General features: G+C 42.9%; 2 protein-coding genes across 3 annotated transcripts in view; one reads left to right on the forward strand and one right to left on the reverse strand.

The window, feature by feature from the left end:
* LOC139580148 (cdc42 effector protein 1-like) lies at positions 1–25281 on the forward strand. The gene is made up of 3 exons (XM_071408683.1): positions 1–173; positions 5382–8144; positions 23111–25281. The coding sequence occupies exons 2-3, from the start codon at positions 7694–7696 to the stop codon at positions 23866–23868; spliced, it is 1209 nt and encodes a 402-aa protein (XP_071264784.1). The 5' UTR covers positions 1–173; positions 5382–7693; the 3' UTR covers positions 23869–25281.
* Positions 25269–27360, reverse strand: part of LOC139580147 (SH3 domain-binding protein 1-like) — a 16819-nt gene continuing 14727 nt past the window's right edge. For both annotated transcript variants that reach the window (XM_071408681.1, XM_071408682.1), the window contains exon 18: positions 25269–27137. In XM_071408681.1, coding sequence (XP_071264782.1) covers positions 26881–27137 — 257 coding nt within the window. In that variant the 3' untranslated portion in view covers positions 25269–26880. The remainder of the gene's footprint in view (positions 27138–27360) is intronic.

A 27360-nucleotide genomic window follows, 5' to 3' on the forward strand; every position in this document is an offset into this window, starting at 1 on the left:
TTCTACTGAAGCTGAACGCGCTAGCTGTACTGTCCGGTTACAAGACCGGTTACTAGAACTCACAATACTTCATGATACTTCATTATAATTACGGATTTTTGGGGTTATCATAAAAAGTACTGGCTTTTAATCGTATCCTATCTGTGTGAACGGCTGTTAGTCTACTTGCCCAGGTAAGTTTTTCTTTACATTCAACTTTTTATTTTCCTCTTGTAGCCTCTCCTTTCATTAGGCTATTTGAATAAATATTAAGGCTATTAATTAGCCTTCTATAAATGCAATCTCTCAAATATCAATAGACTCTGTGTCAACTGAAAGTAAAGTATGGAGGAAAACTTTTTTGTTGTTCAATTGTTTAATCTTCTCTTGCTGTCTATTCACAATCAAGTCATCATATTTGATATCTGAAATTATGAGCCATATGGGCTGCCGATGTATACGGTTCTATATCTCTGTAGCCTAGCTGTAGCCATAGATCATTTGGCATGAAACATAATCTGTCCTGCATTATATTTAGGGTTGCTTGTGTTGCAATATGTCACTGGTCTATGCTTAGGTCTTAGCAGATCAAAAATATTGTCTAGAAATTATATAAAACTATCCTCTCCTGTGGTCTGGATTCTGCATATGCTCATCTGATGTTTTATGGGGTGAATCAGAACATTTACCATTGAGGATTCAACTATTCATTAAAATGACTTGTTTAACAGAACGGTTATTAAATCGTAGGGGAACCCCTGACTCACATGTTGACAAGTTAATGATGCAGCCCCTGCTCCACATGTAAAGGGTAGCAACACCACATAACAGAGCTCTCATTACTCTGACCTCATTAGGGAGATCAGCCAATACAATTGATTGGAGTGCTTGTTAGCTTCACACACAAGGCAGATCAATGGAGAGAGCAGGCTCTGTGATAATAGCAATGTTTTCCTGGCGCTCTGCCTGCAACACCAGGCAGGTCGGATGGATCTACTCTTGCTCACGCATGGCCACAGTAGACCTGTTTGACCATCGCATGCCTCTATTGATTTTTGTTTTTCAATTTTGGCCTGCCGCCGGCCTTACTCATGCATATTGAACCAGAATAACCAAGCAAACACCTAGAATCAGAACCTGATGATGAGGTATTGGAATGTAGAGTTGGGGCATTCCTTCCCTGTTGGCCTCATCCAATGAGATTCCTTCATTTTAACTCTGGACAATTGTACCTGTGCCCCACATTTCTCCAATGTGACCCGTGTCATTGACGCCAGAGACGGAAGAGGAAGCGAGACACCCCACTCGCAGGTTTTTTTCTGGTTACATTGAAGTCAATGACCTAATCAGACCAGTCCCATATGCTATCGCATTGGTGTCTATGGGAGAGCCATCCCGTTAAGCAGACAGAAAATAATTAAATGGTAAACGGCCTGAGTGAACTATCTTCAGTTATCCACCATCTTTGATTGACGCAACCAGGAAAGAGTTCAGTTTAGGAGGTGTGAACTCCCAGTATGGACGCACTGTCTGTTTTAATACCTGAGGGTACTTGTTGTTGGTGTCTTGGTTGCCACACATAAAGAGTAGGGGATACATGCTCCATCATGGCCTGTCAATGTCACCAAATGGGCCTGACTCATTCCTTCCCTGACCCCCTCAAAGTCTGTCCACAACAGCATGGCAAATGACAAATGGAGAGAAAGAGGGGTAGAGAGAGTGAGGGGGGCGGGAGAGAGCGCTGAAAGGGGGGAAAAGGAGGACAAATGATGAAGGAAGGATAGATGCTTCAAGAGCCTATGGATGTTTGTTGAAGAAGCATTAAAAAATGATTGGCTTAGGGGAAGTGTTGCTCTATTTTCCTTGGATTCAAATAGAGCACAGCTAAGGGGAAGATAAATTATTTGGATGTGGCAGGGGAGTGAAAAAATGCAGCCTTATCTTGTATGTTTGTTCACCTGGTTAACTTAGTTAGTTAGTAAGGGACTTACAATAGGACCGGAGTTTGGAAAGGAGGAGAGGGGTCAAATGCTGGTTGGTATACTCAACAAAATATAATTCTGTGTAAAATCCTGACTCATTCGATTCAATGAAAGATGATTGAGAGTACAGTACAGTATCTCTCCAGTCCATTGATCTAGCCATGTGTTTTTGTGTGTGTGTGTGTGTGCCAGCTGTATCTCTCCAAACCATGAGATCTTCATACAGTACTGTAACACAGCCAGCCTCAGAGAAGGAAAGCGGGATCAGACCTAAAGGTTGTTTCTAATCAGTGATGTGGTTGGGTTCTTTTCTTCTCTCTCTGATGTGATGGTTGTAATGGAGAGAGGGAGTCCAGTGATGTTGCTCCCAGGAATGTGTTCACACACGGCTCCTATTAGAGCCTGGCTTCTCCGGTTTACATCTACAGTGCGTCCCAAATGGAACCCTATTCACTACATAGTGCACTACTTTTGTAAGTAGTGCACTATATAAGTAATATGGTGCCATTTGGGATGTAGCCATACCATACCTCACAGGCCAGGCAGTGAACATCCACCATCCCTCACCTTGGCTCACAGGTATGGCAGCTACATGGTGGAGGGGGTGGATTGGATGTATGGTTCTGGGATGTAGCCTACCAAAGAGATATTCGGGAAACACCCTTAATACTCAGCTTGTGTAATTTTGGAGTTTTGTGTTATGTTTAGCCAGTTGAATTACAGTCAAACAGAAACTATTATATAGTTACTACTTGGGTAGTGGGAGGAAAAGGAGTGAAATGTTTTTGGGAATACAAACGAAAACAACTGTCAGTACCAGCTGCACTTTGAAAACAATTGTCAGTACCAGCTGCACTTTGAAAACAACTGCCAGTACCAGCTGCACTATGAAAACAACTGTCAGTACCAGCTGCACTATGAAAACAACTGTCAGTACCAGCTGCACTATGAAAACAACTGTCAGTACCAGCTGCACTATGAAAACAACTGTCAGTACCAGCTGCACTATGAAAACAACTGTCAGTACCAGCTGCACTATGAAAACAACTGTCAGTACCAGCTGCACTATGAAAACAACTGTCAGTACCAGCTGCACTATGAAAACAACTGTCAGTACCAGCTGCACTATGAAAACAACTGTCAGTACCAGCTGCACAATGAAAACAACTGTCAGTACCAGCTGCACAATGAAAACAACTGTCAGTACCAGCTGCACTATGAAAACAACTGTCAGTACCAGCTGCACTTCGAAAACAACTGTCAGTACCAGCTGCACTTTGACAACAACTGTCAGTACCAGCTGCACTATGAAAACAACTGTCAGTACCAGCTGCACTTTGACAACAACTGTCAGTACCAGCTGCACTATGAAAACAACTGTCAGTACCAGCTGCACTATGAAAACAACTGTCAGTACCAGCTGCACTATGAAAACAACTGTCAGTACCAGCTGCACAATGAAAACAACTGTCAGTACCAGCTGCACTATGAAAACAACTGTCAGTACCAGCTGCACTATGAAAACAACTGTCAGTACCAGCTGCACTATGAAAACAACTGTCAGTACCAGCTGCACTATGAAAACAACTGTCAGTACCAGCTGCACTATGAAAACAACTGTCAGTACCAGCTGCACTATGAAAACAACTGTCAGTACCAGCTGCACTTTGACAACAACTGTCAGTACCAGCTGCACTATGAAAACAACTGTCAGTACCAGCTGCACTATGAAAACAACTGTCAGTACCAGCTGCACTATGAAAACAACTGTCAGTACCAGCTGCACTATGAAAACAACTGTCAGTACCAGCTGCACTTTGAAAACAACTGTCAGTACCAGCTGCACTTCAAATGCCAGATGATTTATCTTTCATTATATTTCTGTGTGTCTTACCTACAGTTGAAGTCGAAAGTTTACATACACCTTAGCCAAATACATTTAAACTCAGTTTCACAATTCCTGTAATTTAATCCTCGTAAAAATGCCCTGTCTTAGTTCAGTTAGGATAACCACTTTATTTTAAGAATGTGAAATGTAAGAATAATAGTAGAGAGAATAATTTATTTAAGCTTTTATTTCTTTCATCACATTCCCAGTGGGTCAGAAGTTTACATACACTCAATTAGTATTTGGTAGCATTGCCTTTAAATTGTTTAACTTGGGTCAAACGTTTCGGGTTAGCCTTCCACAAACTTCCCACAATAAGTTGGGTGAATTTTGGCCCATTCCTCCTGACAGAGCTGGTGTAACTGAGTCAGGTTTGTAGGCCTCCTTGCTCGCACACGCTTTTTTAGTTCTGCCCACAAACTTTCTATAGGATATTTTTCTACCTCAAAATGCCATCTATTTTGTGAAGTGCACCAGTCCCTCCTGCAGCAAAGCACCCCCACAAGATGATGCTGCCACCCCCGTGCTTCACGGTTGGGATGGTGTTCTTCGGCTTGCAAGCCTCCCCCTTTTTCCTCCAAACATAATGATGGTCATTATGGCCAAACAGTTCTATTTTTGTTTCATCAGACCAGAGGGCATTTCTCCACGATCTTTGTCCCCATGTGCAGTTGCAAACCATAGTCTGGCTTTTTTATGGTGGTTTTCGAGCAATGGCTTCTTCCTTGCTGAGCGGCCTTTCATGTTATGTCGATATTGGACTCGTTTTACTGAAGATATAGATACTTTTGTACCTGTTTCCTCCAGCATCTTCACAGGGTCCTTTGCTGTTGTTCTGGGATTGATTTGCACTTTTCGCACCAAAGTACGTTCATCTCTAGCAGACAGAACGTGTCTCCTTCCTGAGCGGTATGACGGCTGCGTGGTCCCATGGTGTTTATACTTGCGTACTATTGTTTGTACAGATAAACGTGGTACCTTCAGGCATTTGGAAATTGCTCCCATGGATGAAATAGACTTGAGGGGGTCTACAATTTTGTTTATGAGGTCTTGGCTGATTTCTTTTGATTTTCCCATGATGTCAAGCAAAGAGGCGCTGAGTTTGAAGGTAGGCCTTGAAATACATCCACAGGTACACCTCCAATTGACTCAAATTATGTCAATTAGTCTATCAGTTGCTTCTAAAGCCATGACATCATTTTCTGGAATTATTCAAGCTGTTTAAAGGCACAGTCAACTTAGTGTATGTAAACGTCTGACCCACTGGAATTGTGATACAGTTAATTATAAGTGAAATAATCTGTCTGTAAACAATTGTTGGAAAAATTACTTGTGTCATGCACAAAGTAGATGTCCTAACCGACTTGCCAAAACTATAGTTTGTTAACAAGAAATTTGTGGAGTGTTTGAAAAACGAGTTTTAATGACTCCAACATAAGTGTATGTAAACTTCCGACTTCAACTGTATGTACCCGTACCATGACCCACCATTTCTAACTCCCTGTCTCCCCCCTCTCTCTCTCCCACAACAGACAGCATGTTCAGAGTGAGGCCAAGGTAGCTTCTCGGACCCAGATAACCAGCAGATAACCAGCAGGCCTGGCGGAGAGAACCAGCACAGACCCAGAGAGAGGGAGGTCAGTGCCAGGACAGAGCCCAGAAAGAGGGAGGAGAGAGCCCAAAAAAAGTATTGACGGACAGGCTAGGGGAAGAAGAGATCCAGGGATTAAGGGCTAATCCAGGCTACGACCAATCCCCTGAGGAGACCCCCCTTTTTCCTTCTGAAAACTCAGACAGCCGCCCGGATTACTGCATTAAACTTATTACCTTTTAGAGACTTCTGTTTTTGTTATTTTTCTGAAACCAACTGGTGCTCAGTTTCAGCCCTGCTCTATCAGATGCCTGGAGTGTGGGCGGCTGGATTTGCGTAACTCTGAAAACAAAGGATCAGAAGGAGAGGAGGAGGACAGAGCAGGGCATGGGGGGATGCTGGAACGTGTAGGAGACATCTAGGAGCGTTCCTTAAAGACGTGTGGGGATAAACCTTTGGGCTCCGGCTGTGTCTGCGGGAGTCAGACGAGAGGTCAAAAAGTCTCTCTCTCTCTCTCTTTTTCTTTCAACCATGAGAGAGAATCTGCTTTGCTTCACATTCACACACAAGCTGAGTAGTGCATGATTGCTTTTGCCTCTGCAGCTCACAGTCACATAGGAGAGTTAGTCAGGGATGTTGAGGTGGTGGCTTGAACTGTAAGTATATGAAGTCTGGTTATGAGTGTCTGGTTCATGCTCTCGAGAGGTTAAGACTATCTCAAATTCAACATCACACCTAATAGAAGTCTGTTGGTCTGGTAAGTAGACCCCTGGTACTGCTCTCTCTATCTCTCTCTCGCTCTCTCTCTTTCCAGTCTGTGGTATGAGGCGTGCTTCCTCCCTCTGTGCTGCTCCCAGCTGCCCCTCTTAAAACGCCAGCCAGTGGAGACCTAAAGGAGAGGGCCTGGGACTGTGGTCAGGAGCAAATGAAAAGGCTGCTTTAACCCTGACGCAATCCCATTCAGAGGTCTGCTCCAAGTCATTAATAAAGACGGGCTATCGCTCGTGGGAGGGCCTCGGCAGTGGAAAGCTCTTAAAAGAACAAGAACACCTTGTCAGTGTACGTTACCCTATCAAATTATTACAGAAAGCAATATCCATTACTTTGCTGGCTAAAGATAACAAAGGAAAAGTCCATTATTTGCATACCTCCTGCCAGTGTTGTCTTACTGGGGTATTTTGTGCAATGAAAGTCAGCTAAGTGATTTTCTTATCAGTACATTTGTCAGTATTTTATGAATTTTGGGCTAAAAATAGAACAGAGTTTTTTTTCTGGTGGAACATATTTTGTTTGAGAACAATGGGGCGTCTGGTCAGATCAGCTGTAAGTGTTGAATGAGGGTCTCTGCTTTTATACAGATTTTGCAAATGTATTTCGGGGAAATATGTGATATGATTAAGTAGCACTCATGTTGTAACGAAACACAGGACGAGAGAGAGACAAAATACCCTGAAACTCACAGACAAAAAAAACAGACTTGCATTTCATTTGTTCTCGAGGGCAGTGACAGGAGAGTCACTGTGGACTATATTTAGAAGGTTCTAGAACAGTGGACTTTGAAACCCGGAACTTTGACGACTAACTGCAGGCCAGGGTCTGTAGAAAAACCTGATCCAGTTACTTTATGACTGAATGTTCCAGACAGTGATGTGTTCTGCCAGATCTCCTACCTGGTTCTACATCTATACACTAAATCAGTCTCTAGCAAAGAAAGTCCCCTCAGGGTTACTGGACTGTTATAGCTGCATTTGAGCCTCTTCTAGACGGAGAATTGAATACATTTTTGTGCTTTCTTTTAATAAATGGTTCCAGTGTACAACCGCAGGAGGGATATTTGCAGCTAGAACTGGGGTTATTCCTAAGCTGATGTTTTATAAACCCAAAGCCTAAAACAACTGTCGAGCATAGCGTCTCTGACCACATTCAAACCGGCAGTGGATTCCAGGAACTGAGCTGCATACTTTTTCCCTACATTTCTCTCGACTTCATCCAGCTGGATATGGATGACAACAAACAGCAGAAAATGGGACTGAAATTGCAAACAGCACATGATAACAAGAGAATACAATAGACATCTCCATTACTGAGGTTCACCCTACAAGACCTGGTGGTGGAATTCTATGCAAAACCTAAACGATCACTGAAGCAAATCTTTCACCGAAGATATTTAAATTCCTTTTCCATCCCTACTTTCAGTGGATTTAAAGGGATTTTAGTAATTTTTTTTAGAGAACCTTACCCTTGGCCATCACCATGAACCTGGGGAAGATCCCTGGGCTGAAGGGCCTGGTGGCCAGCTCTCAGGGTAAACGTCATTTCAAGGGTGACCTCACCTTGGACATGATCAGCCCTCCGCTGGGAGACTTCCGTCACACCATGCATGTGGGCCGCGGAGGGGACGTGTTCGGGGACACTTCATTCCTAAGCAATCACGGCGGGGCCGCCAACGGAAACGAGGATGATGATTCCGTCACAAGTCCTGACAACAAGATCGGGGCTTTCTTCTCCCGGACCCTCCGGCATGTTCGGAAGACACCAGAGCATCCCAGGGGGGGGTCGAAGGACCTGTCCCCGCCACCCCCTCCCATCTCCCCCATCATCAAGAACGCAGTGTCCCTCCCTCGGCTGGATGTGGACGGCTGCCCTATTAAAAACCTCTTCCACACCTCTCCTACCTCCCTGGATGAGACCACTTATGGTTATGGTGAGTCTTACTGTACACACACATACACAAACATATGCACGCATCCACACAATAAGTGAACATGCAACCGTACCTGTGAAGACTTGCGGTAGATCCTGGACCTAAGGTCTAAGCTTAAGCTCAGAAAGCTAACACTGTTTGTGGCATGCAGGAGACTTGGATTTGATACATTGTCATAGATGCAATAGCTGCTGTTGGACATGCTGTGAAAACATACTCTCATTTCCACAGTAATTCAGACAAATTTTCCACAGCTGTCATGATGAATCACCTTGGCTGACACACAACAACCCTCACACTCTGTTTAGCTTGTTATGTGATGATAAGAGAGAGGCGCATCAGACATTACTGTGCTGTTGTGTGTCTGGTCTGAGGCCCTATGTGACTGACTGCCCCACATTAATACCCTCATGTTTCACTGTCTGACCTCTCTGCTCTAGTTTGGTGTGTATATGTGTGTTTGGAAGCATGTTTTTGTCTATGTGTGTGCATGCATGTTATTGGTATAAGAGCCCTGTACTCCCAGGCAGAGGGCACTTCCCATTCAAACTATGTAATGGTACTAATTTACCTTGCATCGTGTTTGTTTCCAGCAGACCTGGGCAGAATTTTTTTGCATTTTGTAGTTTATTTGAAAATACCAACTTTTCAAATACTTAAGGTAGTCGAATATATTGTAGTTTATAGAGTTTAAACTAAAAGGCAACTATTTTCTTTGATATTTAAATACAGGTCCAGAAAACTAAATAATATTTGAATATATGCAAGTTATTCGAAATATACAGTGGGGAGAACAAGTATTTGATACACTGCCGATTTTGCAGGTTTTCCTACTTACAAAGCATGTAGAGGTCTGTAATTTTTATCATAGGTACACTTCAACTGTGAGAGACGGAATCTAAAACAAAAATCCAGAAAATCACATTGTATGATTTTTAAGTAATTAATTTGCATTTTATTGCATGACATAAGTATTTGATACATCAGAAAAGCAGAACTTAATATTTGGTACAGAAACCTTTGTTTGCAATTACAGAGATCATACGTTTCCTGTAGTTCTTGACTAGGTTTGCACACACTGCAGCAGGGATTTTGGCCCACTCCTCCCTACAGATCTTCTCCAGATCCTTCAGGTTTCGGGGCTGTCGCTGGGCAATACGGACTTTCAGCTCCCTCCAAAGATTTTCTATTGGGTTCAGGTCTGGAGACTGGCTAGGCCACTCCAGGACCTTGAGATGCTTCTTACGGAGCCACTCCTTGGTTACCATGGCTGTGTGCTTCGTGTCATTGTCATGCTGGAAGACCCAGCCACGACCCATCTTCAATGCTCTTACTGAGGGAAGGAGGTTGTTGGCCAAGATCTCGCGATACATGGCCCCATCCATCCTCCCCTCAATACGGTGCAGTCGTCCTGTCCCCTTTGCAGAAAAGCATCCCCAAAGAATGATGTTTCCACCTCCATGCTTCACGGTTGGGATGGTGTTCTTGGGGTTGTACTCATCCTTCTTCTTCTTCCAAACACGGCGAGTGGAGTTTAGACCAAAAAGCTCTATTTTTGTCTCATCAGACCACATGACCTTCTCCCATTCCTCCTCTGGATCATCCAGATGGTCATTGGCAAACTTCAGACGGGCCTGGACATGCGCTGGCTTGAGCAGGGGGACCTTGTGTACACTGCAGTATTTTAATCCATGACGGCGTAGTGTGTTACTAATGGTTTTCTTTGAGACTGTGGTCCCAGCTCTCTTCAGGTCATTGACCAGGTCCTGCCGGGTAGTTCTGGGCTGATCCCTCACCTTCCTCATGATCATTGATGCCCCACGAGGTGAGATCTTGCATGGAGCCCCAGACCGAGGGTGATTGACCGTCATCTTCAACTTCTTCCATTTTCTAATAATTGCGCCAACAGTTGTTGCCTTCTCCCCAAGCTGCTTGCCTATTGTCCTGTAGCCCATCCCAGCCTTGTGCAGGTCTACAATTTTATCCCTGATGTCCTTACACAGCTCTCTGGTCTTGGCCATTGTGGAGAGGTTGGAGTCTGTTTGATTGAGTGTGTGGACAGGTGTCTTTTATACAGGTAACGAGTTCAAACAGGTGCAGTTAATACAGGTAATGAGTGGAGAACAGGAGGGCTTCTTAAAGAAAAACTAACAGGTCTGTGAGAGCCGGAATTCTTACTGGTTGGTAGGTGATCAAATACTTATGTCATGCAATAAAATGCAAATTAATTATTTAAAAATCATACAATGTGATTTTCTGGATTTTTGTTTTAGATTCCGTCTCTCACAGTTGAAGTGTACCTATGATAAAAAATTACAGACCTCTACATGCTTTGTAAGTAGGAAAACCTGCAAAATCGGCAGTGTATCAAATACTTGTTCTCCCCACTGTATGATCATAAGCACATGGTTTGGAGGGCTCTTAGATATTCATCTTAATGTAGCCTATAGCCTACAATTAAATAGACAAGGGACATGGAATCACCTCAACATTAGATTAGACCACTTTTGCAGCTTCAAAATTACTAACAAATATATTTTCATAATGTCTGACTCATAAGGTAATACCAACAAACTCTCACAGTCTAACTTCATCCACATTCTCCAAACGTTAAATTTCAATGTTGCTCAAAATGTCAAATTTCAAAGTGTTTTTCACACCCTGGGTTGACTCCTGCTGCTCTTTATCGTTCCATTTCTCCAAATGTCAAATGTTGAAGTTAAGGGGTAAGTTTAGGCACTCTTTCTGAATGGTTAAGGTAAGGGTTAAGGTTCGGGATAGGGTTAAAACCCCAAAATGCCTCCAGAGTGGCGCAGCGGCACTGCATCACAGCGCTAGAGGCGCCACTACAGATCCGGGTTCGATCCCAGGCTGTGTCGCAGTCGACCGCGACTGGGAGACTCATGAAGTGGCGCACAATTGGCCCAGCGTCGTCTGGGTTAGGGGAGGGTTAGGCCGGCTGCGATGTCCTTGTCCCATCGCACTCTAGCGACTCCTTGTGGCGGGCCGGGCGCATGCACGCTGACTTCGGTTACTAGCTGTACGGTGTTTCCTCTGACACATTGGTGCGGCTGGCTTCCGAGTTAAACGAGCAGTGTGTTAAGAAGCAGAGCGGCTTGGCGGGGTCGTGTTTCGGAGGACGCATGGCTCTCAACCCTCGCCTCTCCCGAGTCCGTACGGGAGTTTCAGCAATTGGACAAGACTGTAACTACCAATTGGAAATCACGAAATTGTGGAGAAAAAGTGGTAAAAAGTACAAAAACATATACAGTATATATAATTTTTTCTAATAAAAATAAAAGAACAGTGTTCACGACTGGGATCGAACATACAACCTTCTGATCCAGTCATGGGATTACTATTTCTGAATGGTTAAGGTAAGGGCTAAGGTTTGGGATAGGGTTAAAAGTATCATGCTTGAAGGTAAGACCCAGAGGTGGGGCAAAGGTACAGGACGGCAGGCAGGCTCAGGGTCAGGGGCAGGCAGAGTGGTCAGGCAGGCGGGCTCAGAGACAGGGCAGGCAAGGGTCAAAACCAGGAGGGTGAGAAAAAGAGAGACTGGGGAGAAGCAGGAGCTGAGATGAAAAACGCTGGTTGACTTGACAAACAAGACGAACTGGCAACAGACAAACAGAGAACACAGGTATAAATACACAGGGGATAATGGGGAAGGTGGGCGACATCTGGAGGGCGGTGGAAACAATCACAAAGACAGGTGAAACAGATCAGGGTGTGACTGTACCCTCCCCCCCTCTAGGGGCGTCACCTGGTGTCCTACCTGGGTGCATATCTGGTTGACCGGGGTGTCGGCGTTGAAAATCCGCAATGAGGCCTGGGTCCAGGATGTCCCTGGCAAGGGACCCAGCACCTCTCCTCTGGGCCATAACCCTCCCAGGCAACCAGGTACTGGAACCCCCTGCCCCGAGGTCGAACCTTCAGGAGACGCCTCACCGTGTAAGCCGGTTGGCCATCGATGAGACAGGGAGAGGGGTGGGCCTAGAAAAACAGGAGACAAAGGACTGTGAGACATGGGTTTAACTCTGTACACATGAAAGGTGGGATGTATAGGCATTGGGATCGATAGGCTCCCAAACCTCAGCTGGCTCGACAGGATCCCGGTGCCTCAGCGGGTGAACAGGTTCCCGTGCCTCGACAAGGCAACTAGGGAGGTCTCATCAGGCTCTCACGCCTCAGCCGGTTCATCAGGTTTCTGCGCCTCAGTGGAGGCGACCGGTCCCCTCTGGATCCCCGGGATTGTCCCTTTTGGTTAGCGTCCTGCAGCTGGAGCCGAACGCGCCAGACAGAGAGGGGGTACCGTCACGTGTGCTCTCTCTCCGGGGCTCTAGGTCGCCATGCTCCCGTGCCTCAGCAGAGGTGACCGGTCCACTCCTGATCCCCGGGATCGTCATTTTGGTCGGCGTCCTGCGGCTGGAACCGCGTGTCGGGGAGGGGGTACTGTCACGTGTGCTCCCTCTCCGGCCTCCTAGGCTGCTCGTTATAGCGCACACCTGTCACCATCGTTACGCGCACCTGCGCGTCATCAGACTCACCTGGACTCATCACCTCCTTGATTACCTGCCCTATATCAAATCAAACCTTATTTGCCACATGCGCCGAATACAAATGTAGACTTGTAACACAATAAGAATAACAATAATGAGGCTACAGTTGAAGTCGGAAGTATACATACATCTTAGCCAAATACATTTAAACTCAGTTTTTCACAATTCCAACAATTAATCAGAGTAAAAAGTCAGATAAAAAAAATATATATATCGGATTTTACATTCTTAAAAATGTTAAGAATGTAAAATGTCAGAATAATGGTAGAGAATTATTTATTTCAGATTTTATTTATTCCATCACATTCCCAGTGGGTCAGAAGTTTTCATACACTCAATTAGTATTTGGTAGCATTGTCTTTAAATTGTTTAATTGGATCAAATGTTTCGGGTAGCCTTCCACAAGTTTCCCACAATAAGTTGGGTGAATTTTGGCCCATTCCTCCTGACAGAGCTGGTGTAACTGAGTCAGGTTTGTAGGCCTCCTTGCTTGTACAAGCTTTTTCAGTTCTGCCCACACATTTTCTATGGGATTAAGGTCAGGGCTTTGTGATGGACACTCCAATACCTTGACTTTGTTGTCCTTAAGCCATTTTGCCACAACTTTGGAAGTATGCTTGGGGTCATTGTCCATTTGGAAGACTCATTTGCGACCAAGCTTTAACTTCCTGACTGATGTCTTGAGATGTTGCTTCAATATATCCACATACTTTTCCTACCTCATGATGCCATCTATTTTGTGAAGTGCACCAGTCCCTCCTGCAGCAAAGCACAAGATGATGCTGCCAAGATGATGTTGCCACCCCCGTGCTTCACGGTTGGGATGGTGTTCTTCGGCTTGCAAGCCTCCGCCTTTTTCCTCCAAACATAACGATGGTAGTTATGGTCAAACAGTTCTATTTTTGTTTCATCAGACCAGAGGACATTTCTCCAAAAAGTACAATCTTTGTCCCCATGTGCAGTTGCAAACCGTAGTCTGGCTTTTTTATGGCAGTTTTGGAGCGGTGGCTTCTTCCTTGTCAATATAGGACTCGTTTTACTGTGGATATAGATACCTTTGTACCTGTTTCCTCCATTATCCTCACAAGATCCTTTTGCTGTTGTTCTGGGATTGATTTGCACTTTTCGCACCAAAGTACGTTCATCTCTAGGAGACAGAATGCGTCTCCTTCCTGAGCGGTATGACGGCTGCGTGGTCCCATGGTGTTTATACTTGCGTACTATTGTTTGTACAGATGAACATGGTACCTTCAGGCATTTGGAAATTTTTCCCAAGGATGAACCAGACTTGTGGAGGTCTACAATTATTTTTCTGAGGTCTTGGCTGACTTCTTTTGATTTTCCCATGATGTCAAGCAAAGAGGCACTGAGTTTGAAGGTAGGCCTTGAAATACATCCACAGCCTACCAGAAGCTTCTAAAGCCATGACATCATTTTCTGGCATTTTCCAAGCTGTTTAAAGGCACAGTCAACTTAGTGTATGTAAACTTCTGACCCACTAGAATTGTGATACAGTGAATTATAAGTGAAATTATCTGTCTGTAAACAATTGTTGGAAAAATTACTTGTGTCATGCACAAAGTAGATGTTCTAACCCGACTTGCCAAAACTATAGTTTGTTAACAAGAAATTTGTGGAGTGGTTGAAAAATTTGTTTTAATGACTCCAACCTAAGTGTATATAAAATTCTGACTTCAACTGTATGGGTGGGGGGTCTGGAGTCTGACAATTTTAAGGGCTTTCCTGGATGGCAGGAAGCTTGTACTGGGCCGTTCGCACTACCCTCTGTAGCGTCTTCCGGTCAGATGCCGAGCAGTTGCCATACCAGGTGGTGATGCAACCGGTCAGGATGCTCTCGATGGTACAACTGTAGAACTTTTTGAGGATCTGGGTGCCCATGCCAAATCTTTTCAGTCTCCTGAGGGGGAAAAGGTTTTGTCGTGCCCTCTTCATGACTGTCTTGGTATGTTTGGACCATGATAGTTTGTTGGTGTTATGGACACCAAGGAACTTGAATCTCTCGACCCGCTCCACTACAGCCCCTTCGATGTTAAGGGGGCCTGTTCGGCCCGCCTTTTCCTGTTGTCCACGATCAGCTCCTTTGTCTTGCTCACATTGACGGAGAGGTTGTTGTCCTGGCACCACACTGCCAGTTCTCTGACCTCCCTATAGGCTATCTCGTCGTTGTCGGTGATCAGGCCTACCACTGTTGTGTCGTCAGCAAACTTAATGATGGTGTTGGAGTCGTGTTTGGCCACACAGTCGTGGGTGAACAGGGAATACAGGAGGGGTGGTGTAGGACTTTTTCCCCCCTGGTTGCACATGTGACATGCTGGTAAAACTTTTGTAAACCTGTTCACAAGGCGCGTGCACTAAGTCCAGACGAAAAGTTTTTAAAAAGTACAATAAAAGTTAGTAGAAACATGCATAATGATTCTTAAAATCAATCCTCCGGTTGTTTTTGTCATAAATAATAATATTTCAACCGAACAAAAGCTTCGTCAATAGGAAAGGAGAAACAAGAAAGGCACATTCCCAATCAGGGTGCATGGCTGATGTCTGGAAATGTCCACTGTCCACTGATTGAAAGTGCTGTATCTCCCTCATTTTTCAGAGTAAAAGACTGAAACAATGCCTAAAGACTGGCCACATGTAGAGGAAGCCACAGAGCTCGTGAACTGGGTCAGCCTTTCAAAATAATAGTACTTCCTGGTTGGATTTTCCTCGGGTTTTCGCCTGCCATATCAGTTCTGTTATACTCACAGACATTATTTTAACAGTTTTGGTAGATTTGGATAGTAGATTTGGATAGTGTTTTCTATCCAATCTACTAATTATATGCATATCCTAGCTTCTCGGCCTAAGTAGCAGGCAGTTTAATTTGGGCACGCTTTTCATCCAAAATTCCGAATGCTGCTCCCTACCCTAGTGAAGTTTAACGAGTCCGACGAGAAGGATATCCTGCTTTCACTGGAACAGGCCCAGATCCACGCCTCTTGCGTGAAGAAAAGACACCAGAAAAGGGGACGCAGTTCGGTGATCCTTCTGAGAAGCCGGAGGCGAGAGAGTAAACTCCCAATGCCTTCCATTCTCCTTGCTAATGTGCAATCGTTAGAAAATAAAATTGATGACCTATTATTAAGATATATGACCTATTACTATACTATTTATTTCACTCCCTTTGGTTCCTTCCCCAAGCGTCATTGTTTCTGTTCCAGTGCATTGTTTGTGTTTCTTTTTTTGTATTTAGTTGCGTTTATTTATTAAAACACTCACTCCATGAACTTGTTTCCTGACTCTCAGCGCACATGTTCCAATACTAAAGATAACAATGACATTTTAGAAAAACAATGGCAACACTAGCTATTCTCTTGTTGAATTTGAAAGGCCTTAATATTCTTAGCAAGTGTTCCAGCTGTCTTGATATTCTAGCAAGAACAACACACCTGCTCCAAAAGCACACAGAATAGAGATCCATTTGTATAAACTTGCTGCTTTTTCAACAGCCCCAAACAGAACTAATGGTGTAATCATAATGACATAAATCACCATCCTTGGTAAAGGTGAAGACCAAGAAGGCAGAATCACTTTCCTCAACTGTATCCATAATGGAAAATACATTTCCTTTGTTAATGTGTATGCTCCAAATTAATATGATCCTATGTTTTTGGATTATTTGAACAGCATGTTAGAATTAACTGAATTCCAACTGGTTAATGGGACAGACATGAATGCAATTCTTTAGGGGTGTGCCGACATGGCCATACTCGTATCCGTAAATTGACAGTTGATAGTCGGATCAGATGATACTCGTGATCTGAAAAAACGGAAGTGTTTTATTATGCCCAAAAAAATTTTGGGGGGAGGGGGGTTGTCTGTGCCGAGTAGTCAGACAAAACTTGCAGCGGGCAGCAAAGTTTGCTGTCACTGTCAGATTGCTCCTCAGCTTTTCAACTTTTCCCCCTACCCTTGTCCCACTTGTTAGATATTATGCGTATTGATAGCTTGATAGTTGAGTTATTTAGACCATGTAGAACCTTGGATATGTCTGACTGACATGAGAAAGATGCGTGCTGGCACCTGAAAATTACAAAAAATACTTGGTTCATAATCGTATTCATAGAATTGCCCAATGTCCTTTACGATACTGTTTTGTTCGACTACTCGGCACACCCCTACCATGCTGGACATAAGGGACAAATCTAATAAGACCAACTAAAATCCACCGGGAACCAAGGCTCTCAACATATACTCTATGATTGATGCCTGGCGAGCTCATAATCCAAAAGCAAAAGAGTACACTTTCTATTCAAACAGGCACAAAACATTCTGCCAAATCGATTTAGTTTTTAGTTTAGTTATTATCTACTCCTCTATTGTCTTTAGTCAAGAAAATATACATTTCACATATGAGCCTATCTGATCATCATGATTATTACTGCCAGCTACACATTCCAGAATCTCCTAAAAGAGCCACAAGATGGCAATTTAATGTTTCCTTACTACAAAATCCTACTTTCTGTGAACATTTTGAAACGGAATTGAATTGATTTATAATAATTAATAAAAAATGTGTCAATCCTCCTCAGATTTTATGGGACACCATAAGGTTTTATTTAAGGATCGGACCCTTTTTTTCTTCCTAAAATGACATACCCAAATCTAACTGCCTGTAGCTCAGGACCTGAAGCAAGGATATGCATATTCTTGATACCATTTGAAAGGAAACTCTTTGAAGTTTGTGGAAATGTGAATTAATGTAGGAGAATATAACACATTCGATTTGGTAAAAGATAATACAAAGAAAAAAACATGCTTTATTTTATTTTTTTATGTATAATTTTGAAATGCAAGAGAGAGGCCACACTGTATTATTCCAGCTTAGGTGCAATTTAGATTTTTGCCACTAGATGGCAGCAGTGTATGTGCAAAGTTTTAGACTGCTCCAGTAAACCATTGCATTTCTGTTCAAAATGTTGTATGAAGTCTGCCCAAATGTACCTAATTGGTTTATTAATGCATTTTCAAGTTCATAACTGTGCACTCTCCTCAAACAATAGCATGGTATTCTTTCACTGTAATAGCTACTAGATTAACAAGAATTTAAGCTTTCTGCCCATATCCGATATGTCTATGTCCTGGGAAATGTTCTTGTTACTTACAACTTCATGCTAATCACATTAGCGCACGTTAGCTCAACTGTCCCATGGGGGAGGACACCTATCCTGTAAAGGTTCAAATGCAATTTTCTAACCTCTACAGGATCGGTATATGGGCTGAATAAATCACAATTAAAGACGATATCAGAATTGTAAAAGTTAATGACGTGTTCTAACAAAACTTTTTTCAGACCTGGTAGCAACTACTCTCTTCAAAGTCAAGACAGAACTAAATTTATTGATTAGACAGAGAGCAGAATTTGCCATCCATCGTGTTAGACTCAACCATTACTTCCATGGTAATCGACCCAGTTGTCTTCTGGCTAACGAGCTTTGCAGTAATGATCAATTAGCAATATTGCAACTATCGAATCTGAATCAGCTGAATTACTATCAGACCCCATATTAATCAACCAAAGATGATCCCGTTTCTATAAAGAATTGTACACCTATGATTGTAAATCCACACCAAGCCAGATCGAGACATTTTAAAAAGATATAAGAACTCCTCTTCTCTCAACTGAGGAAGCAGGCTTGCTGGGAGCCCAAATCTCTCTCCATGACCTCAAAAGGGCATTGGATAACATGATTAAAGGCAAATCACCTGGTTGTGATAGTTTTCCTCCTGAGGGATATTTAAAATGTTGGAACCAGTTAGGTCTGGTGTTGCTTAAAATTATTAATACAGCTGTTCACAAAGGTTAATTTGGAAGAGATGTAAATACAGCACTAATTTAGCTTTTATTTAAAAAAAGGTAAGGACGTCATCTAGTGCTCTCATTATCACCCTCTAGCTTTGATAAACACAGATATGAAACTATTTTCAAAAATTCTGTCGCCCAGTCTCTAAACTTACTTACCAAAATTGGTACATCTGGACCAAAGCGGGTTTGTTAAACTATTATCCTCCGTTGCCTATTACATATCTTACATGCTTCATCAGTACCAAAGCTCCTTGGGCAGTTCTATCTCTTGATGCAGAAAAAGCTTTTGATTGACTAGAATGGTTATATCTTTGGTCGGTTTTGGAACATATGGGACTTGGCTCCAATTTCATTAATATGTTTAAAATACTATATGCCAATCCCTCAGCCATATTAATGACAGGCAATAACTGCTCTGTTCTGTTCAGAATAACTAGAAGTGGCAGGCAAGGTGATCCCATCTCACCACTGCTATTTTTATTGTCTATGGAGCCCCTGGCTCAGGCAATTCAACAATCGAAAGAAATTACACAAATATCTCTCAATTCTACAATATCACGTAATCTCATTAAACGCCCTACTGCCTCTCAAGATCCCAACCCATCACTACTTATTTAAATATTTGGGAATAGATATATTTCCATCCGTAGATAAAACCATTGCCAAAAACTTTAACAGAACGCTCAAATCAATTCAATCCAACCTCAGTAGATGGACTAATATACCAGTTGCTTTAACCTGCAGAATATCTATTGTCAAAATGAATATATTGCCACAGCTTAATATGTGTAGTTCATTGCTTCTCTTGTCTTCCCCTTCAGGCTTTTGTGATTAAAATCCACAGTATGGTTTCAAAACGTACAGTACCAGTCAAAAGTCTGGACACACCTACTCATTCAAGGGTTTTTATTTATTTTTACTATTTTCTACATTGTAGAATAATAGTGAAGACATCAAAACTATGAAATAACACACATGGAATCATGTTGTAACCAAAAAAGTGTTAATCAAATCAAAATATATTTTATGTGAGATTCTTCAAAGTAGCCACCCTTTGCCTTGATGACAGCTTTGCACGATCTTTCTTTCGACTTTGAAGAATATAAAATATATTTTGTATTTTGTATAATACCCTTCGTTACTATATGATTCCATATGTGTTATTTCATAGTTTTGATGTCTTCACTATTATTCTACAATGTAGAAAATAGCAAAAATAAAGATAAACCCTTGAATGAGTAGGTGTGTCCAAACTTTTGACTGGTAGGTCTACTGTATATGGCAAGGTAAGCTATAGTGCACCCTGGTGGAGGTGGACTTAACTGATATATCCATTAGACAATGTTACTAGGCTTTGGTCCTATTATTGCTCCCAATTGCTCACTCCTATTATTGTCCACTCCTTAATTGTCCAGTGTTAGTGATCGCGTACCCACAGAAGCTGCTTCTTCTTGCGTTTAGTTGATAGGAGTGGTCATCTGCTGCAATAGCCCATCCATGACAAGCACCGACGAGTTGTTCATTCAGAGATGCCGTTCTGCACACCACCGTTGTACTGCGTCGTTATTTGGCTGTTTGTGGCCCGCCTGTTATCTTGCACGATTATTGCCATTCTCCCTCGACCTCTCATCCACGAGCTGTTTTCGTCCACAGGACTCCCGCTGACAAGATGTTTTGTGCTTGTCACACCATTCTTGATAAACCCTAGAAACTGTCGTGCATGAAATGCACAGGAGGCGGGAGACTGATTAGCAACCCTAGTTGCTAGGTGGAGTGGGAAGGGGTGGGAAACATGGTTTCCAGGAGTGGGGGGAGGTTGGGGCTGGAGGCACACTTTTTATTTTATTTTTCTGCTTGTATTGAATTCATCACTTAAACTCTGTATGTATTTGTGGCAGCCTATGGATACATGTTTTATAAACATATCAGTTTAAATGGATAATGTATATAGTGTTTTGGAACAAAACGGTTAAAATATGACTATCAGATTGATTGCAATAGTATAGGAGATTGTGTGTGCTCTATTCATTCTATCTTCAACATGCAGTTCCAGATACAGCCCTGCCATTAGTTGAAAGCAGCCAATCCGATAGTTTCAGAAAGGTAGTCACTTCCTGAGATCTGTATTCAAGTATTTTACAAAAGTAGTTACTTTCTGTGAACTGTATTCAACTACACTGAACAAAAATATAAATGCAACATATAAAGTGTTGGTCCCATGTTTCATGATCTGAAGTAAAAGATCCCAGAAATTTCTCATACACACAAAAAGCTTATTTCTTTCAAATGTTGTGCAGAAATTTGTTTACATCCCTGTTAGTGAGCGTTTCTCCTTTGCCAAGAAAATCCATCCACCTGACAGGTGTGGCATATCAAGAAGCTGATTAAACAGCATGACCACAGCACCTTGTGCTGGAGACAATAAAAGGCCACTCTAAAATGTGCAGTTTTGTCAATGCCACAGATGTCTCTAGTTTTGAGGGAGTGTGCAATTGGCATGCTGACTGCAGCAATGTCCCCCAGAGCTGTTGCCAGAGAATTGAATGTAAATTTCTTTACCCTAAGCCGTCTCCAATGTTTTTTCAGAGAATTTGGCAGTACGTCCAACCGGCCTCACAACCGCTAACTACGTCAGCCCAGGACCTCCACATCCGAGATCCTGAGGCCCATTGTCGTGCCATTCATCCGGCGCCATCCCCTCATTTTTTAGCATGATAATGCATTGCCCCATGTCGCAAGGATCTGTACACAATTCCTGAAAGCTGAAAATATCCCAGTTCTTCCATGGCCTGCATACCCACCAGACAGTTCAACCATTGAGCATGTTAGGGATGTTCTGGATCGACGTGTACGACCACGTGTTCCAGTTCCCGTCAATGTCCAGCAACTTCGCATAGCCATTAAAGAGGAGTGGGACAACATTCCACAGGCCACAATCAACAGCCTGATCAACTCTATGCAAAGAAGATGTGTTGCGCTGCATGAGGAAAATGGTGGTCACACCATTGACAGGTTTTTTGATCCACGCCCCTATCCCTTTTTTTTAAGGTACTGTATCTGTGACCAACAGATGCATATCTGTATTTCTCAGTCATGTGAAATCCATAGATTAGGACCTCATTTTTTTATTTCAATTGACTGATTTTCCTTGTGACTCAGTAAAATCTTTGAAATTGTTGCATGTTACGTTTATATTTTTGTTCAGTGTAGTTTTTAAAAGTAGTCACTTTCTGAAATCTGTATTCTAGTAGTTTTAAAAAGTAGTTATTTATGGGGATTCAAATAGTTGTCACCTCCAAAGTAACTATTTGTTCCCCCGGAATAATGTTTTACTTTCCACAAAGCATAGTTAAAACTATAGTTATCCCAGGTCTTGTTTCAGCTATGGAAGCAGTAGGTCATGAGGGCACTGGTGTGTGACATGTCATGTGAGTAATCTGTCCTGGGAACAACGTGCCTGAGAGGTGATGTCAAAATCAGAGATAGAGATAGAATTTTTCAGCATTTTGAAACTGGCAGGACTCACTATTTTATGACATAGTTTACACTGCCCTCTGTTGGTGATGGGAGAGCATCTACAGTCCGTTCAGAAAATATTCACACCCCTTGACTTTGTCCACATTTTGTTGTGTTACAAAGTGGGAGTAAAATGTATGTAATTGTAATTTTTTGTCAGCGATCTACACAAAATACTCTGCAATGTCAAAGTGTTTTTTTTTTAAACAAACACTAATATACAGTATCTTGATTATATAAGTATTCAACCTCCTGTGTCTATACATGTTAGAATCACCTTTGGCAGCGACTATAGCTGTGAGTCTTTCTGGGTAAGTCTCTAAGAGCTTTCCACACCTGGATTGTGCAACATTTTCTCATTATTCTCAATTTATTTTTTCAAACTCTGTCAAATTGGTTGTTGATCATTGTCAGACAACCATTTTCAGGTCTTGCCATAGATTTTCAAGCAGATTTAAGTCAAAACTGTAACTCGCCAACTCAGCAACATTCACTGCCTTCTTAGTAAGCAAATCTAGCGCAGATTTGGCCTTGTGTTTTGGGTTATTGTTCTGCTTAAAGGTGAATTAATCTCCTAGTGTCTGGTGGAAAATAGTGGCCTTGTGGAAGTGGTTTCCTTATTCTCCGGCAACTGAGTTAAGAAGGACACCTGTAACTTTTTGTAGTGACTGGGTGTATTGATACACAATCCAATGTGTAATTAAATCTACCAATAGGTGCCCGTCTTTGCGAAGCATTTGAAAACTTTGTGGTTGAATCTTTTTTTGAAATTCACTGCTCGAATGAGGGACCTTACAGATAATTGTATGAGTGGGGTACAAAGATTAAAAAATCATGTTAACTATTATTGAACACAGTGAGTCCATGAAAATGATTATGTGACTTGTTAAAAACATGTTTATTTAATGTTAAAACTAGGGTGCCAACTGAAATTCCATTTATTATTTAAAAATGTTAAGTTTGTCAAAATCTAAATCACAATACAGAATGTTATGCCTAAACTCCCTGTCTCTGCTCCACCTCAGGTCTGGAGTCAGGTTTTGTCACTCTGCCCCGCCTCTCCCGCTCAGCGGAGCGTCAGTCGCAGCAGGGAGGCTCTAACTCCTGTACCCCCAACACCCACGGGGGCTCGCTCACCGACGTCTCTGCCCTCCTGTCCTCCTCCGCTGACCCGACCCTGACCTCTGACCCCAGTCACATGACCCGGTTCGACTCCTTGTCCTCCATGGCATCCTTCACATTCGACCTGGGGCCCTCCCTCATGAGTGAGGTGTTCGGTTTGATTGACAGCCCTAATGGCCACCCAGAGCCCAGCCACGCCTGGGAGGCAGAAGAGGCGAAAGAGCCAAGCGGCTCTGCGTTTGGGTTTGCGACCAATGAAGGCTCGGAGATGGACTCGGAGATGGATGCCACCACTGCCTCATTGGTGGATTCTCTGCTTCGAGAGGACTGTAGTAGCAGTAGGAAGAGTCCATATGGGATGGAGTGGGAAGAGGAGGAAGAGGAGGCTAGGAGAATGGAGGTGAATGGAGGTGAGCAGCATCTTAAAGGGGCAGTGCCTGATTTAGTTATGGGCTCCCCCTCTAGACAGAGGCCTGCTATGGAGAGTGAGAGGTTCCAGGGTTCCACTGATGTGCTGGGGGTGCTCTATGGGGTTGGAGGGCTCCTGAAGGGGCAGCAGAGGATGGATCTGGAGGGAAAGGTGACCATGTGCCAGACCATGAAGAAAACCCCTTACATCTGCATTACACCCGATGAGGAAGAGGAGGAAATCAAAGTCTGAACTACAATGACAGACTCAATTGTGTTTAACCAGAATTACCTATAACAGATGTCCCACTGGGCACACACTGGTTGAATCAACGTTGTTTCCATGTCATTTCAATTAAATTACGTTGAACCAACATGAAATAGACGTTGAATTGACGTCTGTGCCCAGTGGGTTGTGATTATTGGTTAATTCCTTGTAAAGTCTTTTGTTTAAAGAAACTGGCTCTATTGACCTGACTCAGCTTTGAACCCTTCTTCATAATTTTCAAATATTCCTTTCAGAAATGTAATGTTATGTCGTCAGGAGACTCACTTAAAGACTTTGATTGTTCCCAAATTCTCCCAAATGTAATGGAAAGTATGTTTGTTGAAAGACTCATTGAAAGATTATGGATGCTGAAAGTTCCCCAAGCAAACATGCTGTACGGAAGGAGCTAGAACAGGCTAATAATAGCTAACTACATGTCCTTTTAAAAGAGGTCACTGGAACCAGTGGCGAACAAAGAAATAAAGAGATGGGGTAGAAAGTGTGAGAATGTACCAGAGAAAGTGGTCGGACACAGAGGAGTTACCATGGAAACCATAGGAGGTTGGTGGCACATTAATTGGGGAGAACGGGCTCGTGGTAATGACTGAAGTGGAATGGTATCAAATACATTAAACACGTGGTTTTTCCAGGTATTTGATGCCATCCACTTGTGCCGTTCCGGCCATTATTATTAGCTGTTCTCCCCTCAGCAGCCTTCTGTGATGGAAACACTAAAGACATTGCTCAACATTGTGTAAGTCTGTTAACAGCTGGTTAAATATATACTGTGTGGACTTCCTGAGAAAAATGCTCAGTGTGACTTCATATAACTATTCAAGGCAAAAGGCAGGACACGAAGACAAAGCAGTAGCGGTTTCAACCCGACTTCATCTTTCCCTCACCACCAACCAGTCCCATGGGAAACAAACTACGCCAAGAGAGAGATCTTAACTCTTAGCACGTGACGTTAACTTCAGGAAAACAGTCCTCTTTTGCCTGAAGATTACACCCAAGACAAACACTTCATTTTTGCTTATTCTACAGATGCAGTATGAAGCACAAACCATGAGAAATTCACTCAGAAATGAAATAGAAGATCATTTTGTACAATGTAATAATCACAAGTATAATGTTGTTACAGTATGTTTGTTAATTCACATATTTACATCATACCCCATTTAGACATGTTTCCCAAATTCATTATGGGTCTAGCTAACTCTCATCTTGCTTTTCGATAGGATAGTCACCTGCTTGTCTGCTATTGTGTCAACCAATGGTTGAATCCTATTTTTAGACTATATTAAGAAAAACAATGTCCCCCATCCGCATAAATGTGCTGCTATTGATACCAATGATATTTCTATAATGATAAATGAAATAAAATGTTTTTAATAAGCATGGGCATTAATATTTTATTTACATGTCTGAAAACATTCATACAACTGTGATACAAAACATGCACTAAATAAATCACAACATATAATGCATGTATGGTAGCTCTCAAACTACAAAGCACTTTTTCTCTAAGAGTTGAACTGACTGCAAAAGCACAATACATCTCTGGCATTGATATGCTACCCAAAGCAGGTTACTCCAAATGTCAGGTTACAGTCAACATTTGTACCTAAAGCGTAAGAACCCTTCTTTACACAGGCTTAGATAATACATGACCAAAAGTATGTGGACACCTGCTCGTCAAACATCTCATTCCAAAATCATGGGCATTAATATGGAGTTGGTCCCCCCTTTGCTGCTATAACAGCCTTCACTCTTCTGGGAAGGCTTTTCACTAGATGTAACATTGCTGCAGGGACTTGCTTCCACTCAGCCACAAGAGAGTTAGTGAGGTCAGGCACCGATGTTGGGCGATTAGGCCTGGCTTGCAGTCGGCGGTCCAATTCATCCCAAAGGTGTTCGATGGGGTTGAGGTCAGGACTCTGGGCCGGCCAGTCAAGTTCTTCCACACCGATCTCGACAAACCATTTCTGTATGGACCTCGCTTTGTGCACGGGGAAATTGTCATACTGAAACAGGAAAGAACCTTCCCCAAACTGTTGCCACAAAGTTGGAAGCACAGAATCATCTAGAATGTCATTGTATGCAGCAGCATTAAGATTTCCCTTCACTGGAACTAAGGGGCATAGCCTGAACCATATTATTCCTCCTCCACCCAACTTTACAGTTGGCACTATGCATTCGGGCAGGTAGCATTCTCCTGCCATCCGCCAAACCCAGATTTGTCCGTTGGACTAACAAATGGTGAAGAGTGATTCATCGCTCCAGAGAAAGCGTTTCCACTGCTCCAGAGTCCAATGGCGGCGAGCTTTACATCACTCTAGTCGACACTTGGCATTGCACATGGTAGTCTTAGACTTGTGTGTGACTGCTCGGCCATGGAAACCCATTTCATGAAGCTCCCGACCAGCAGTTATTGTGCTGACGTTGCTTCCAGAGGCAGTTTGTAACTCTGTAGTGAGTGTTGCAACCAAGGACAGACGATTTTGATGCGTTACGCGCTTCAGCACTCAGTGGTCACATTCTGTGAGCTTCGTGGCTGAGCCGTTGTTGCTCCTAGATGTTTCCACTTCACAATAACATCACTTACAGTTGACCGGGCAGCTCTAGCAGGGCAGAAATTTGACGAACTGACTTGTTGAAAAGGTGGAATCCGATGCCACGTTGAAAGTCAATGAGCTCTTCAGTAAGGCCATTCTACTGCCAATGTTTGTCAATGGAGATTGCATGGCTGTGGGCTCGATTTTATACACCCTGTCAGTATTTTTATTTCATTTATTTCACCTTTATTTAACCAGGTAGGCCAGTTGAGAACAAGTTCTCATTTACAAATGCGACCTGGCCAAGATAAGGCAAAGCAGTGCAACAAAAACAACAACACAGAGTTACACATAAACAAATGGGTGGCTGAAATAGCCAAATCCACTAATTTGAAGGGGTCCACATACTTTTGTATACAGTATATAGTGTATCTCTACCCCCTCACTGCGCTATAGAGGTCACCTGTTTTCTTTCCAATACTGGGGGCTTGGGAGGTGGGATTTGGGGGGGCCTAATTGCACCCTTTTTGCTTAGGGTCTTCTTCAGGACCGGAGCTAGGGGCTTGGGTGCAGGATGTAGCTGGGTTTTGGGTGCCTCTGCTGGTGCTAGAGGTGTTGGGACCCTGGGTTTGGAGTATGTAACGGCCACCTGCTCTTTACTCTGGATGGGCGGCATGTGTTGAAGGAAAGATTTCCTCGCTGTGAAAAGAGAAAAAGGAGAAAGGGGTGTAGAGGATACGTTTAGAATACGTATTTTTGGGACTATAGATGTGTATTATTATATTACAGTATTTGGGGTATGTATTTACAGTGCCTTTGGAAAGTATTTAGACCCCTTGACATTTTGCACATTTTGTTATGTTACAGCCTTATTCTAAAATGGATTAAATAAAAACATTTCCTCATAAACCTACACACAATA

This window comes from Salvelinus alpinus, chromosome 7 (assembly GCF_045679555.1).
Source record: "Salvelinus alpinus chromosome 7, SLU_Salpinus.1, whole genome shotgun sequence".
Lineage (NCBI taxonomy): Eukaryota > Metazoa > Chordata > Actinopteri > Salmoniformes > Salmonidae > Salvelinus > Salvelinus alpinus.